Source organism: Dasypus novemcinctus, chromosome 20 (genome assembly GCF_030445035.2).
Source record: "Dasypus novemcinctus isolate mDasNov1 chromosome 20, mDasNov1.1.hap2, whole genome shotgun sequence".
NCBI classification, from domain to species: domain Eukaryota; kingdom Metazoa; phylum Chordata; class Mammalia; order Cingulata; family Dasypodidae; genus Dasypus; species Dasypus novemcinctus.
In genome coordinates this window covers 53,244,994-53,262,084 of record NC_080692.1, presented here as the reverse complement: position 1 = coordinate 53,262,084, position 17,091 = coordinate 53,244,994, and the positions used below count along the sequence as shown (strand labels likewise).

General features: G+C 40.1%; 1 protein-coding gene across 9 annotated transcripts in view; it reads right to left on the bottom strand.

Annotated features, from left to right (window-relative positions):
• Nucleotides 1–220: 220 nt before the first annotated feature.
• FGD4 (FYVE, RhoGEF and PH domain containing 4) overlaps nt 221–17,091 on the bottom strand; it is a 216,161-nt gene continuing 199,290 nt past the window's right edge. For 5 of the 9 annotated variants that reach the window (XM_058283027.2, XM_058283028.2, XM_058283030.2 and 2 more), the window contains exons 12-17: nt 15,210–15,240; nt 14,922–15,014; nt 14,501–14,626; nt 12,411–12,551; nt 6,301–6,441; nt 221–5,423 (exon numbers count right to left, since the gene is read on the bottom strand). In XM_058283027.2, coding sequence (XP_058139010.1) covers nt 5,172–5,423; nt 6,301–6,441; nt 12,411–12,551; nt 14,501–14,626; nt 14,922–15,014; nt 15,210–15,240 — 784 coding nt within the window. In that variant the 3' untranslated portion in view covers nt 221–5,171. The remainder of the gene's footprint in view (nt 5,424–6,300; nt 6,442–12,410; nt 12,552–14,500; nt 14,627–14,921; nt 15,015–15,209; nt 15,241–17,091) is intronic. The other 4 variants (XR_009182133.2, XR_009182135.1, XR_009182134.2 and 1 more) reach the window with 2 other exon arrangements.

Genomic DNA, 17,091 nt, shown 5'->3' with positions numbered 1-17,091 from the left:
TGCTGCAGTCCACACGGTAGGCTACACTCTGCCCCACTCCACTCTGCAGGCCACAGCAGGGTACACAAGCCTGACTCTTGAATGACTCAGGCAGGCTTTTTTTTTTGGGGGGGGCGGGGAAGGAGGGGTAGGTGTGAAGAAGCATCAGTATCTTATTGAAGGAACCACTGTGAACTGAACATATATAAACCTAGCTGAAATAACATCTAAGCCTTCAGCATTGATTTAAGGATGTATTTATTTACAAAATACAAATGCTTAATATTTAATAGGAATTAAAGTGCTTACTATTACAATGTCTCCAATTCTCTGCTTTATGACCAAATATACATATGTTATAGAATATATACACTATCTGCAAGTATTTTATTATACATTCATACAGCTAGAAAAAATTACTTTTCATGTACACCTTTTCACACTTGGGTCAACTATAAAATTCAGAAAACACAACTATGCAACTGGTCAACAATTCAAGAGAAAAACCAGATAACACCTACTCAAAAATATCAGCCAATTGTCACTCACAAAATGAAATGCTAATTTGGTAAATATTCTATATACAGATACGATTGTTTTCCTAATGAAGAGGGATCCCCCAAGTGATACATTTCTAATATCCATATACAGTGTAATACATAACACAATTCTATCACCATAATGATGCCACAGACTGTTTCTTCCCAAACCAGTATCTATGTATTTGGTATATATGCTACCATGAGATTTCTCAATTTCATTTTTCACTAAATCTACCACAATGAATTTTAGGATTGGTTATCATCATGTAACTTTCAGTGATCCATGAAGAGGAAAAACTGTCTCACAGAAGCCATGTGCTATTTACTCTCAAAACAAAAAAGACACCACATTCTGCCAAAAGCTTAGTCCAGAAACGAGAACATGATTGACTTTAAAGCGATTTTTCCCCCCATCTGGAAACGGGCAGAAAATGGCCCAAGAGAATGAAATTATTTTTTTAAAGCCCAGTGGCGGAAAAACAAAGAAAAGGAGTGACAAGATAACAGTGGTGTAACTTAGGGCCAGACACAAGGCCTTGCTACAGCGGGTTGGAGCAGGCAGTTGCTCCCGGAGGCTCTAACTCTGCAGGCGCAGGTCCTCCTGCAGGGAACCTTAGTGCATCTTGCTTGTTTCAGCAGTTTTTAATCACTTCCTCCTTACCATATCTGTAAAGAAAGCCTGTTATCTTCTCATGACTACATGACTAAGGGCACATACAAAGATGAACTATTCATAAAAACCCGTGTCGATAATTTATGTTAAAATATTTAAGTTAAAAACAAAAAGTTTCTATAAAATTCATTTCTGTGAAAATTATATACATACATATGTAGATTCATAGAAAGGGTTTTTAAAGTAGACCTATCCTAGTGGCCCATAAATCTCACACTCAGATTTTCTAAGTCTGGTGAATCTATAGTGGATAGCAGTATGAAAATAAGAAGCTGTTTGAGTCTATTAAAATGTGATAACCATGAATTATAGATGTCAGTACATTCCCGAGAACAGGAACTGTTTAACCACACTGGCCTTCCTTTTATTAATACATTCCTGAAAAACACAAAATTTAAGAAGGAAAATATTGGTATTCTTGCCTTTCACAATAACTTTAACTTTTAAATACCATGTGCTTGTTCTTAGACCTGCTAATATGACACGAACATTATGTGATGTAAGAAATTGTAATCTTTTTTTCTGAATTATGGCAAGGATACCTGCATAAAAATAAGACCTTTGCTCCCTAGAAGTTTCCAGTTCAGAAAGTTCATCATTAGAGAGTTATCACACACAATATGTTCAGAATAAGAACTTAAGGCTTTGAATAAAATAAAAAACAAGAGCTCAAGTTTGAAGGGGAAATACCCTATTTCTACAGTATAGAGACAAAAAGTAAGAGAATTGTGAACTTGGAGAAGTATTTTTGATAAGGTTTTTAGAAGGCATCAGTGTGATTCTTGAACAATCCTACAGTACCATGAAGTCTGTGGTTTTCATACATATTTATGATTAGTACAGTGTTCTTTTTAAAAATCCAAATGTGTATCACGTATAGGAAGAATGTACACTTAAAGAATTAGTGCCTGTTCAAGTTCAGTAATTTTTTTAGATTGGGATATTTTCAAACAATTGGAATAGGTCACCCAGTGAAGGTAAGTATGTTGAATTAAACTTCATAGAGAACGAAATACAGTTGGATAAAATAGTAGAGATGTGCTTCATTTCAACATCCATTCCTTTTGCAAAAGTGAAAAATGCTTTTGAATCCAAGGAATAATGTCCTTCCCCCCACTTTCCCTAAACTCAGCAATTTGAATAACAGTATTATTTCTAAGAAGTTAATTCTCTATATCCTTTGTGGCTAGGGGTCTTTATATTAAATTTTCAGTATAAAAAACATACCCTGAAGAGGTTTATTGCTTGCATACGTGATGGCAGTGGAGACACTGTTGTTATGAAAGTGGCTGCTGACATCTTCCGTTATTGAGCCCCACTTAAACCTGGAGATAAAGTCTCCTGCATTTCTATTTATCCCAAGTGCTAGACTTTCAACGAAAGTAAAAATTTAGGTTAAAAAGCTGGAGCGTTTTGTAACAAATAGTTTTTATCGAATATATTTTCAAGTTTGGAAGAAGGGCACTAGAAGAGATGACTTGGAAAGCACTAAATTAGAAACAATAAAGACTTTAAACCCATTTGGAAAGTTGGTTTTTATAGGAAAGCAACCATTCTTTAAGATGTTCAACCTGTCACGACTACGCAAAGCCATGGGTGGTTCTTGGAACCAGTCGGGCTGAGGTCTTAAGCCCAGCTCTGCCTCTGCCTCCTCGAGGTGAGAGTGCGGGCGTTCTCATGTTGGCGCCAGAGGCGGCCCCTGCTTCTCCTGCCTGGAGGAGGGCCTGGGGTAGAGTGAAGGGAGCCTGGGCAGCTGAGAACGCTCTTCTAGTACTGACGCTTCTAAATCCAAAAAATTTAACCCGAACATTAAGAGTATGAAAATCTCTTTACATAAATATTCTTTCAATAATCTAAGTTAGTTAACGCTGATATCTATTGAGCCAAATTTGAGTGTGTCCATGTTACGTCCATTCTAGGAGAACAACTTAATGGTAAGGGAAGTGTTGTCTATACTTTTCAAAAATATTCTGCCCCTAATTCTTCTAACTGGTCTTTACATTTCCACTATTCTATCCACATTTACAAAAAAAAAGCAACTTCCCCTGAAAACCACTCCATTTTTATTGTTTCTCTTTTCTTGAGATTAAGAAAGCCCTAGCACCATCTGTGCTGCAATGTAACCTTCTCACTAACACTCCCAGCACGCGTCTTGTACGTGCGTGTGCATACACGCTGGACCACAACTAGAAAAGAGACACAACAGCAAGTTCCTTCTTAGTCTGCCCCGATTTCCTGGGGCCTAATGGGCTGGCTTGCTCTTTTTGGCTCTGAGTATTTGGTTTAACATGAATGTAATGGCTGGGATTCCTTTTTGGGAAGAAGGGAACCTGCTCGTGAGGAAGCATCAGGAAGTACTGCAAACCGCTCCATGCAGGGGGCCTGTGTCAGCGTTGACTCTGCGCTTAAGGTGTAGCCTCAGAGGCCAGCACAGGGGGTCCTGGCTGACGATAGGAAATGGCGCTTTTGGGGGGCAGTAGACAGAGGGAAAAAGTCTGGTGATCTTCATCGTAAGCACAATGATCTGAGGAGCAGCTGCCCAGATGAGGAATATTTTGGCTATTAAAATTCCCCAGAGGATAGATGGGGGGAAATTCCCAGACTGTGTCTAATTGTCTTAACACCTCCTGACATCCTGATACCAAAATATTTCTTAAGATTGTGTATCTTTCCCCTCTCCTCTGGTGAGGTAGTTTATGGACCTAAGTATAAATTTCTTTACTATCCCCTCTCTCCCTAAAAGCTAGGCCATCACAGGTGAGTTCTGTTTCATATCTGATAAAGGAATAGGCCCTGTACAGTCCTCTCTAACCATGCTTAAGTCCATGGAAAGAAAAACACTAAGAAAATGTAGAGTCCTTATGTTCCAGGTCAGTGTTGGGGTCGGCTGTCCTAGCTGGTCCAGATATTGGTGAAAATTTTTGTACGTGCTGATGTTAACTGCCACCACGATTACAGGATTGCAAAAAGTAACCATCCTGACCACGACAGTTCTACCCTAGTGATCAAAATGTTTCAGAATAAAGACTGGAGCATTAACTAGGCCCTCATCTATATTTATAAATTACATATTCTTAGCACCTTCAAAGAGAGGCACTGTTTTAAATAGGCACAGAACAAAAAAAAATACTACCTTAAAAATATTGTTGGAATTCACTAACATAATCCCATGCCACAGAAATTACTTTTTCTTAACATTATAAAAATATCAATACCCTTAGATGTCAATCAGTTAAGCGACCACAGACATTTCTGAAGATTAGAATACCGCTCAATTCCAAGATAAAACATGCTTTATATTTAAAAAATAAATTAGAGACAAATATGAACTAAAGCTGAGAAGAAAAGCATGTATACTATATAGATATATTTGTATTTAGTACTTTATACATATAACTGTGATACACTTAAGGATTTTATTCTTATGAGTAGTTCTACAAAATAAGTATCTTTTCTTACGTTGAAAGTCTGAATTCAATTTGTCTTTTGTCTTATTTTGAAAGTACACATATTATATATGCAGCTTGAGTTTGATAAACTAAATTAAATAAGCTAATACAATCACCTAAGCTGTCACTATATATTTTTTTTACCATGGATTTATTTTGGCAACATGGAGGTATATCTTTCAAAGAGTCACAAGTCCTACACATAAAAGACATTAAAGAATCTATTTTTTTCCTTAAAATGAAAGTGGCCCATGCTAACCTGATCGTGATAGAGTCCGCTGATGCCATTTTCTTCAAGATGAAGCTGCATATTCAAGGAATAGCTCATAATGCTCCATATTTCACATTATTTCAAAGCTTTATCCGTGGAATGGCTCTGCACATCAATTTCACTGAGTACATAAATATAGAAAAAGTCCCCAAAAGGTGCATGTATGAGCCTCTGTTTTTAAACATAAAGTGCTAAGACATGACTGAGGAGAGCTGGGATGTCTCGAGCTGTCCTGAGACCCAGCGGTATCCTGGAGCTCAGCATTCTGATCTCAGCTCAGGGTGGTTGTCCAGGGCGGCCGGGTGTGCGCTGGGGCCGCTTGGCGCCTCGCCCGTGACAGCCAGCAGGACGGCTTGCAGCCACCTCTGCTTCAGGTCCTCGCTGTCTGCAGCAAAGCTGTGCACAGACTTGGACTGGGTCAGTTTGAAACTGTGCGGCAGGTCCGCAGTCCTCGGCATATCGTCCACCACGTAGCCCAGAAGTGGGATGGTGGCCTGGGCGCGGACGTCCTGAGGAGACACCACACGACAAAGGTGACCGCCATTAGCTTGCCGTGGAGAGCCTGCAGGGCAGCTTTGCTCCATGCCCGACACTCGCTCCCCTGAGCTCTCCAGGGGCAGACGCTGTGAGCCTAGCACAACGCCCGACCTTCTCTGACGCAAAGAAAGAGGGACCTGCCACCAGGGGGGGCTCTTTCCACTCATCCATTGGAAAGGGGAGAAGACGGTAGTCTCCTTATAGTCTAAAACCAGCAAATGTTCATAGATTTCACAATCAAAGGCAACGGTTTTATCTGGTGACTTATTCATTCATTCATCTATTTATTTATGGATAGGGAAAAGACTACAGGAAAATCAGTAATGCAGAATAAAAGATGTACCCTGACATCTTCACTGTGTATCAAAAATAAAATAATTCTACTAGCCCTTAATGTAGGATAAAAAAGTGCAATTCAACACTTCTCTATTTACAGGGTGAATGCATAATTGGATTAAGTGTGGTTTATTTTTTAAGCACAACACAACTACCTTTCTTTTTCAGGAACTCATCCACTCAGCAAAAAGAGGCTTTCTTAATATCGTGTCCTGTCATTTAAAGGACTCCTCTCTCCCTCTTACTTCTCCCTCTGCCCCTGCCTCCAGGCTCACTTCTATTTCACTTCCCCTTTTCTCAAACTCACTCACTAAGAATTTGTATATCAAAAGAATCAGCTGAAACAACAAACTTGAATTTTAGTTACTCTTTCTTTTTTAGCTTTAATGAAACAGTCAAACTGTCCAAACCCCCTGGCTCTGGAGAGAAGCCACTGAAGGACTTTGAGTTCCTTGCCCACTGGCTGCCTCTGTCCCTGAGTGCCCCTGGTGCCAGCAGGTGCCATCTGCATACCTGTGGGGCGCCGTACATGTACAGCACAAGAGGGTCTTGCTTGGGGATCACACACCAAGCTTTCTGCCAAGGTTTTGACTTCTCCATATACTGAAGAAAGCTGCACACCACGCTGTTTCCTGATACCTCTGCCGATTCAATCTAGAAAAATGTAATTGAGAGAGAAGTGGGAGAGAATGAACACGAAACAAGTCAGCAAGAAGTAATTCAACTCAAGGGAGACATTCATAAAGTATTATATAATGTGCTTGTTTAAAATCTCCATGAGTTTATCCAAGTAAGGCTAATTATTAAGAATGAGTTAATTACTAAACTCATCTAGATCTAGCATCAGAAAATACTTAAGCAAACTTTAACTCTATTACTAGATCTTGAATTTAACCACTTAACATTTATTGACTGCTTACTGTTTAAGCACTTGTCTTAGCTTCCTACATATTTTATTGTTCAGTACTTTCATTATCTGGTGCTCAGTTTAAAGACTTTCCAAAGGTCATGCGTTTAATAATTGGCATGTGAACATCTGAACTCAGGCGGTCTAGTTCCAGAGCCACGATGCTATCCCAGCTCCAGCTTCATAGCAGGAGACCCAAATTGAACAGCAATCTGTGTCACAGTACCTCGGATAATTAAAAACTTTTTTAGTTGCAGTAATTTTGTATTTCCCTGGAAAAATAAGCTACCCTTTAGCAACTTTCAAATTGCTTAACACATAGGAGCAAGCCTCCTGCTCTGAGTTAAGGACAGATGCTGATGGAGCAGCTTGGGGCAGGTGCCCCACGTCTGTGCCCTCCCCACACTGGAAGTGAAGTGAGGGGATGGCGAGAGCTGTGGGCTGAGCCTAAGGCGCGCTCCGAGCGGCTAATCTGGATGCCCCAGTGCTGCTGTAGGACAGTGCGCCCCGCGCTGTTCTGGTGGCTGTCCTCAGTGTTGTTCCTTACCCTGCCCACATCTGCTCTGCATCTTGATGGTGGAGGCAGACTACTGGACTCCAAAGCTTTTGCTTTTAATTTTAAAAAACAATGCAATGAATGCTGCCACTCAGCCCTCATCCACCCCGTGTGCAATCTCTAATACACTCTGAATCGGCAAATTTGTACACTTTGTTTTTTTTTTTTTAAAGATTTATTTTTATTTATTTAATTCCCCTCCCCTCCCCCGGTTGTCTGTTTTCTGTGTCTTTTTGCTGCGTCTTGTTTCTTGTTTCTTTGTCCGCTTCTGTTGTTGTCAGCGGCACGGGAAGTGTGGGCGGCGCCATTCCTGGGCAGGCTGCTCCCTCCTTCGCGCTGGGCGGCTCTCCTTATGGGTGCACTCCTTGCGCGTGGGGCTCCCCTACGCGGGGGACACCCCTGCGTAGCACGGCACTCCTTGCGCGCATCAGCACTGCGCATGGCCAGCTCCACACGGGTCAAGGAGGCCCGGGGCTTGAACCACGGGCCTCCCATGTGGTAGACGGACGCCCTAACCACTGGGCCAAAGTCCGTTTCCCAAATTTGTACACTTTGAATCAGCAAATTTGCTGTTTCCAGTCACTTCTTTTATGTGATCTCGTATCACTTTTGTCTTTAAGTGCCTTATTTCCCTGAGCATGTTTTCAAGGTTCTTCCATGTGGCCGCACGTCTTATGCTTCATTCTTTTACAGCCTAATGTTCCATTGTGTGTTTGTATCACATTTTGTTTTTCTGTTCATTTGTTGATGGACACTTGGGTTGTTTCCACCTTTTGACTGTTGTTTAAATAATGCTGCTATAAACATCAGTGTACAATTGCCTGTTGGAGACTGTTTTGACGCTCTTTGGGTATATACCTTGACGTGGAATTGCAGGGTCATATGGTAATGCTACGTTTAACTTTTTGAGGAATTGCTATATTGCTTTCCATAGTGGCTTTTATACTTCCACCAATGATGCACTAGAGTTCCAATTTCTCTGCATCCTCTCTAACACTTATTTATTTTTAAGTAATAGCCATCCTTTGGGGTATGAAGTGGAATCTAATTGTGGTTTTAGTTTGCATTTCCCTGTTGGCTAATGATATTGAGCACCTTTTCATATGCTTATTGGCCATTTATATATCTTCTTATGGAAAAACGTTTATTCAAGTTTTACCCTTTTTTCAGTTGGCTTGTGTTTTTGTTGTTGCACTATAAACATTCTTTATATAGTCTGGATATTAAGCCCTTATAAGCCCTTAATATATGGCTTACAACCATATTTTCCCATTTTGAAGGTTGTCTTTTCACTTTCTTGATCATCATTTCCTTCCAGACACAAAAGTTTTAAAATTTTGATGAAGTCAAATTTATATCTTTTGTTGCTTGTGTTTTCAGTGGCATAACTAAGAATCCATAGCTGAATCCTAGGTCATGGAAATTTGCCCCTATGTTATCTTCTAAGGGTTTTATATTTTAGCTCTTATATTTAGGCCTTTCATCCATTTTGAGTTAATTTTCTGTATATGGTGAGAGGTAAGTGTCTACAAAGATTCTCTTTCATATGGGTATCCAATTTTCCCATCACCTGTTGTTGAACAGACTCTCCTTTCCCTATTGAGTGGACTTGGCACCCTTATGAACAATCAGTTGGCCATAGACCCATGGGTCTGTTAGGGACTTTCAGTTCCATTCTACTGGTTATTTGTCTGCCCTATGACGAACCACACTGTTGTAATAACTGGATCTTTGTAGTACAATTCACTACAAATTGGAAGTGCTCAACTTTGTTCTTTTTCAAATTGTTTTGGTTCTTCAGGGCCCTTTACAGTTCATATGAATCTGAGGATCAGTTTTTCCATTTCTGCATAAAAGAATGTTGAAATTTTTATAGGGGTTATTTTGAATCTGTAGACTTCTCTGGGTAATGTTGACATCTTAATGATATTAATTCTCCCAATCCAGGAGTACCAAATACCTTTGCATTTATTTAGGTCTTCTCTAAGTTCCTTTAGCAATGTTTTGTAGTTTTCTGTATACAAGTCCTTTACATCTAGATATAAAGAATCTAGATATTTTATTATTTTAGATGCTGTCATAAAAGGAATTGTTACCTTGATTTCCTCTTGGGATTGTTCATTGCTAGTATAAAGGAACACAATAGATTTGTGTGTTATCTTCTAATCTGCTATTTTGCTGAATTCATTTATTACCTCTAGGAGTTTTGTGGCTTCTTCAGAATTTTCTAAATATAGGATCATGTCATCTGAAAATAAAGTAAGCTTTTTTTGTTTGTATGTTTGTTTCTTTAGGGCCTGGGGATTGAACCTGGGACCTCATATATGGGAAGCTGGCTCTCAACCACTGAGCCACACTGGTTTCCCTGAGTTGGGTTTTTTGTTTTGCTTGTTTGTTTTTTCCCTAAAGGGTACCGGGAACCAAACCCAGGACCTCCCATGTGGGAGGCAGGCACTCAGTGGCCTGAGCCACATCCACTCCCCTAAAGTAAGTTTTACTTTATCCTTTCTAGATTGCATGCCTTTGATTGCTTTTTCTTACCTAACTGCTCTGATTTAAACTTCCAGTGCAACACTGAATCGCAATGGTGAAAGCAGGCATTCTTATCTCGTTTCTGATCTCGGGGAAAACTTTCAGTCTTTCACCATTGATTATAATGGTAGCTGTGGGTTTTCCATAAATGGCCCTTATCATGTTGAGAAAGTTCCCTTCTATTTCTAATTTTATGAGTTTTCATTGAGAGAGGATACTGGATTTTGTCAAAGTCCTTTTCTGTTTGGGATGAATCATGTGGTTTTTTCCCTTCTTCCTTCTATTTTTATGGTGTATTACATTGATTTTTTGAAAGTTGAACCACCCTTACATTCTTTGGATAAATCCCACTTGATTGTGGTGCATCATCTTTTTAATGTACTGTTGGATTCAATTTGCTAGCATTTTGTTGAAGATAGTTGCATCTGTATTCAAAAGGGAAATCTGTCTGTAAATGGTCTTTTCTTGTGATGTCTTTATTAGGCTTTGATATCAGGGCAATGCTGAACTCACAGAATGAATTAGTTGCAATCACTTTTTGAAAGCCAATTAACATTCTCTGCTTTTTGTCATATATAAATGACATTTTTTATTACACACATTATGGAAAGTAACTGGTTTGCTTTTATTTTCTTTCTCTGAAATCCCTCGGGTAGTTCTACTCAATTTCCCACAAAGTGGTGCTGGTTTGCAAACTGTTCTGTTACTGGCTCAAGATGAGATAATCACAGAAAGTAAGTACAGGCGTTTAGAAACTTACTGCAATTTGACTTTGCAATGACATCTAAGCACATGATTTTGTATTTTAAAAAAATGTTGATCTGTGGTTGACTGGTTGGCATTCACAGCCTGCAGGCCAGAGCCAGCCCACCACCCTGTTTCCGGGTGTCCTATGCGTCAAGAGTGATTTCACAGGTGAACATTTGCAAACAATTTGATGATTGAGAAACACAACTCAGAACTCTCAGTAAAATGTTGTTTCCCCCTTAGGAAAACTGTTCTTATTATTAGATACATATTACCAAATACTCTACTATATTATGTTGTTAATTACACCAGTAAAAATTTGGAGAAATTTGTTTCCTTGTCATATAAGCACTTCAGCAATAGCCTCAATTTTGCCTTTGGCCCGCAAAGCCTAAAATATTCCTTCTCTGGCCCTTTACAGAAAACATTTTTTGACCATGGTTTAGGCACCTAGCATACTAATTGGTATAGAGTACATCTCAAATATGCATCTATGGGAAGCGGCTGTGGCTCAATGGACTGGGCTCCCATCTACCATATGGGAGGCCCTGGGTTCGTGTCCCAGGGCCTCCTTGTGAAGGCAGGCTCGCCCGCACCCGCGGAGAGCTGGTGCAGCAAGATGATGCAACAAAGGGAGATAAGCAGACCCAGAAGAATGCGCAGAGAATGGACACAGAGAGCAGAGAGCAAGCAAGATGCAAGGGGGGGAAATAAAAAAAAATATATATGCATCTGTGAATGTGTACACACATACACGTACACACCTATCTTCTACTTATGTACTTCATACTACATATTTATTTGGCTAAATGAGTTAATAAATAGTTTAATGTAATTATTCCCTCAAGAGTAGTTTTTCTAGAAAATACAGCTGACACATAAGCAAGCTCTCTGCCTTACGACACTGTGCCAGGCTCAGTAGCTGCTGCTGCTGAAGCAGGAGGCTGTTGCACCCCCTTGCCGGTGGGAGCCCCTCTTCAGTCTGCCGTGCAAGTAACAGCTCGTTCCCGAGAGAATTCAGCTGTGCACTCAGCCTGTGGGTCTAGACTTGAACCTTTATGATCTTTTTTCAGGTAATAGAATGACCTTTGTAAGCGTCTACAGGGTAGATGCCCACTCATTGTTTCTTTAGAATTCTTAAAACCAAGCATGTCTATGTTTGTAGAGTCCAAGTACTTTGTTCTTATGAGCCCATTTTCCCCAGACCTTCTAGGCTATCTTTGAACTTATTGCCACAGAATGTTAATTTAACCCATGTGGTTAATATTTTGGGTGTTAAACTCATTTCAAAACGCAGGACACACTAGCTCCCAGGGTGGAGGGTCTGAACATTCACTACACGAGTCAGATTCATTTGGGAGACCCTTCAGTAATATTTCAGTGCAGTTATCAGGTAGCTGTCACTGTCATATTATATGATGCTCTTAATGCAGTAAGTTGGAAGAGGTTTTTAGGTAATAAAATACTTTAACCTAAATTTGAAAAATTTCATGCAGTGTTTTTCAAAGTCACTGTGACGAAATGTAGGAGAAAGGTGTCCCTATTGAGAAAATACACAATAGGATTTTGGTTATTAGAAGAGCTTACCAATTAATACTATAAAAGTTTGGCTACAGTGCCATTCACAAAATCAATATATTCCATTCTCAAATGCATGTTGCCTTAACGCAACCCCCATTTTTTTCTGTGCAACAAAGTAAAACCCTAAAAGTCAGCACTATAGAATAAAAGTATGCATTTAGCTCATTTTAGCCAGATTTTTACATACAGAGACAAATAAAATACATTTGTATACTTCAGGGTTAACAGAATTCTAAGTTCCTTGTATAAAATTCTAAAAGAGATCCAGTAGTCAATATTTAGTCAATATTTATTTCATACCTCTAAAATTCCTTTCCTTTTCTTTTCTTCACTGTCTGTGAATCCACTTATTATTTGATAACAGTCTTTACAAACTTTGCTTAATTTACCACCATCATACTCGAGTTGAGCTTTATAATCAGAACACTTCCAACAAACCACCTTAAATTAAAAAGAAAACAAAAAGTCACTAATAAGAAAACTGAAGTAATAACCACTTGTAGGTAATAATGAGAAAAAGTTAAATGTAAAAGACAGGTTTTTCAATTGGATTTAGAAAATAGCTGTAAACATTAGGTGTGATGCTATAGAAGATTGTGATAGCTGGGCCAGCTCGTTTTGCCCTTCTCTTACAAGCCTCTAAGTGGAGGTCAAGACCTTACTCCTTACAGCCTCTGGAGGCTTGGTCCACCTTCTCCCAAAATGAACTCATGGTCCTTCCAGCCCTCAGCCCTTTCCTTCCCCATCCACCCCATGCCTCCGAAGCTGACCCCTCACAATGGTGGAGCCCTCTAACCGGTCAGACCAGTCAGGAACCAGGAGGCCTCCCTGACCCCTCACCCCAGAGCTGCAGACCACAAGGCTTCTGCTGCAGCCAGCACTCAGACCTGCAGCCCGTCTGCTTCTGCTCTGCTGCCCATCGTCCTCGAGTGAATGCCTATAAAATACACACTTCCTCAGCCTGTCTGCCCTCTGCACCGCCACCCGCCGTCCTCACGTGAATGACTATAAACACAGATCTGTGCAGCCTATCTGCTTCTCTACCTCCTTAAAACCCCCCACGTCCAGGCTAGCATCATCCTAGCTAGAGCACTGTAACATTCTTTAGACTGCCTACTCTTCTGCATCTCCCCATTGATCCCTCAGGTGCAAGCTAGCACCGGTCTAGCCTGCATGCCTGTAACATACAGATTGTTCAGCCTGTCCACTTTCCTACGTCTCCCTTGTAATCCCCCAATTCCAAGCTAGCATATGGGAAAAACTTAAAACTCAACACTTATCCTCACACTACAATAAAATAAACAACTCCATATGGATTAAGAATAGATTTGTTGGGCACCATTTAAGGAAAGTATAGGAGTCTAGCTCTATAAGACAAAATAAGGGTTATCCATAAAGGAGTAATTGATATTTTTAAGTACTTTAAAATATAATCTGTTCATCTATTACACTATGAATAAACTGAAAAGACATTTAAGAGGTCTGTGCAATACATATAACCTACAAAGTATTTTTATCCAAAATATTTAAGTTTTATTAATCAAAATGCAAAAGAAAAAAACTAACAGAAATAGACAAAATCATAGTCATTTTACAAAGAAGGAAACCAAATGGTAGACGGATTAATGAAAACATTCTCAATCACATTAGTACTAAGGGAGATACAAGTCAAGGCTATCGTGGTTGTTCCGACGGCAGTGGCAACACTGTGATTCTGCTTTTGGATGGTGGCTTCATTGGCATCTACTTACTCTTATTGTCACGCTTCATAACACATCATGTTCCATAAATTCATTATATGTATCATATGAAAATGAAGAACTAAAACAATGTTGTAAAAAAAGATTTCATGATGTGGAAAAAGTTATCCAGTATAAAGTTAACGAACTGCGATATAAAAAACTGTAACGTAGTGATAGCGTAAATTTGGCATCAGGAGATCTTAATTTTTTCCACGACTCAGTTTCTCTTTTGTGAAACGGGGATCGCAGAACCTTGCCCGTAGAGAAGTTGAGATAATACACGTACAAAACACTTCCGACAGCGCCTGGCACTGGCGTGCGGTAAGTGGTAGCTACTCCTTTTAATGTTCTTGCCCCTCTCCCCACGTACTTGCTTCACTTTTCTTCCATTTTTTGGGTCAATTAATGGCACAACACTTATCCAGTCATCCAAACCCAAACTCTGGAGTCATGCTTGACTCCCCCTTGCCCTGAACTCCGACTGAAGCGGTCCCCACTGTGTCTAATCAACTACGCACAGTGCTTCGCACGTGACTGGCGCCGGAGCCGGAGCCTGGATCAGTGACTGAGGAACGAGCCTGGCTTCCAGCTGCTGGCTCCCGTCACGCGTCAGCGTCTAGCCGCCCCGGGTCCCCGGGTCTCACTCACGTGTCCACATGCTCGACAGTGATGCCTTCTCCTGGTCAGTGCGTTGAAAGACTCTCGGCATTTCATACACATCGTTACTTCATTATCTCGAATCCATCTTGGGGCTCTTTTCCCTAGCTCAGCAGTCTAAGGAAAGAGAGACATAATTTTAATAGAGAAAGTTGTCCTGCCCTTCAGTTAAAAAAACACTTCAACAATGATGCTCAAACCATGTTCTGAAATTCAAGATCCATGCAAAGAAAAGGTTTAGTCAAAGAAGTTTAGGCAGTAGGAAAATGTCCTCACTATTCATCTAAGAAGGAACCAGATTTTGCCTAAATAGCCAGTTCTGGTATCACAAAGGAAAGTTTGGATAATGATTAGAGAGATCTTGTGCAGCTATAAAGAGATACAAGAACTTAAAGAATTTAATTCAACTTACAGAAACCTCTGACTGAATGTCATTGTCCCTTGCAATTGCACTTCTGAAGGATTCATGCCTTTGATGGAAAGCATCAATAGTGTCTTGAAGGGTCTAAAATTTAAATGAAATTCATAGCGCACATTAAAGTATTGCACCCAAATTAATGAAAATACCTTAATAAACAAGTATCTTTGGGAAACACCTTAAATATTAAAAACCTGTTTTGATGGCTGTGTATTAATCAAATGCAATAAAAAGTGCATGTTTGGGTATACTAGAAAACAAAAATGTGGAAATCAGATTTACCTTGATCCATTCTTCTTTGTCTTGCTCAGAACTAAAAAAAAAAAAAAAAGAAAGAAATGATAAGCTATAAAATATATGCAGAGAACATTAATGGATTATAACTGGTGAATAAAACTGTTTCTTCATAGACCTTGTTTTTGTTTATGTTATTTCTCTTTTCTTTAATTTTTTTCTTCTCTCATAAACTTTGATGTTGTTCCAACCTTCCAGAAAATTCAGTGATATCCAGGAAGGTTACAAATAAAAATTAAATGGAACCTCTGGCAACTGAACAAATAAATTCTTCTTAAGAGTTTCAGGCTATCCACTTACTTTGACACAATTTTTGATGGAGAGTTAAGTGTAGCTTCATTAATTTACTTCCCTGACATTAAGTTTAACACAATCATCAAGTTGTATATATCAGGTGACTCTCTGTTCATCTAGCATTATCCTGTATATACAACTAGTCTTCCCATTATTCATCTTTTAAAAACACATGAAGGCTATTAAAGGCTACTCATCACAGCCCATTTTTGAAAAATTACAACTATCCCCCAAGAATCTAAAATATTTTTGTAAGGCCTTAGGGTGCTATTTAATATTTCCCTTGATACACAAATTTAATTTTATTTGCCTATTGCTAGGAGGCTTCAAGCATTACCATACCTAACTTATTATAGATAAAGCAAAGCTTAAAAACATTTTAAATGCCCAAGAAAGGAGATTACACAGACAAGTGGCCCTGTGTGTTTACTAATTCTCCTTTGGGAAAAGTTTTTTTGACTTTTGTCAAGACCCCTATTTTCCTGTTGAGACTAATTTTATTTCATCTTCCTTGCAGTTAACTTATGTCGCTGGCTACTGTCCAATAACTTCTTTGAAAAAAATCCCCTTTAATGGACTCTAGTTTGTATGAGATCTTCAAACTGAGGGAAATTTTGAGGAACATCAAAGACTGGCTGTTTGCTCTTTGCTGGAAGAGGGCTAAGCTTGAGCGTCAGCCTCAGTGTCACGTGCCTCACTCCTACCCGTGTAGAATAAGCAAAGGATGGTCAGAGGTGTGCCCGGCACCGCCCGCCTTCCCAGCACGCTTACGACTGCTTGGACCCACGCCTGCCACGCGGGAGCCCCTGCCCACCTGGCGGCCCGGGCCAGGAGTCATGGGGTCCACGCCTGCCACACGGGAGCCCCTGCCCACCAGCGGCCTGGACCAAGGCTGGGGCTTGGGTCTCACTCCTCAGGAGCGTTTCCTGCTGCGGCTTTTTCCTGCCCCCACAAGGTCAGTTCTGTTGCCCTGGAAGCAAAGGTATTTGCTGGCTACATCTATTCTTACTGTTTTAAGATGTATTTCACTTATGGACCCTCCTCATTTGTTCTCGCTGTCTGCCATGTCCATCTGCTGTGCTCGTCTTCTCTTTAGGAAGCAAGTCCTTAACGGGTTTTTTTGGTTTCAGTTTTTCAGTTGTGACTTTTCAAAAAAATTTTTTATTTTACTTAGTACTGTTTAATTTCTATTTCGGAATAGAAAATAATTGAATAAATGATGTAAAACAGAATATTTTTCATTCTTTTGGAGGTAGAAGCAGCATGAGAAGTCAGTTCTACGGCAGATTCATATCTCAGCAAGAAAAGCAGAGCTCCTTTTCCCCAGCTGGCCGTAGATGTGATGTGAACTCTCTTTAAATATGACCAAAATGACCTGACTTTCTGGGGTCTTGTGTTTGTCTCTGTTTTAGTTTGCTAGGCTGCAAAAACGCAATAGGCCAGAAAGGGCCTGGCTCTTACAGCGGGAGTGTATCGGCCTGCGGGCTCCCGGTTCTGAGGCTGAGGAAAGTGTCTGGACCAGGCACCAGCAGGCGAGCTCCCTGCCCAGGACCGGCGGGCGATCCGGCTCCTCTGC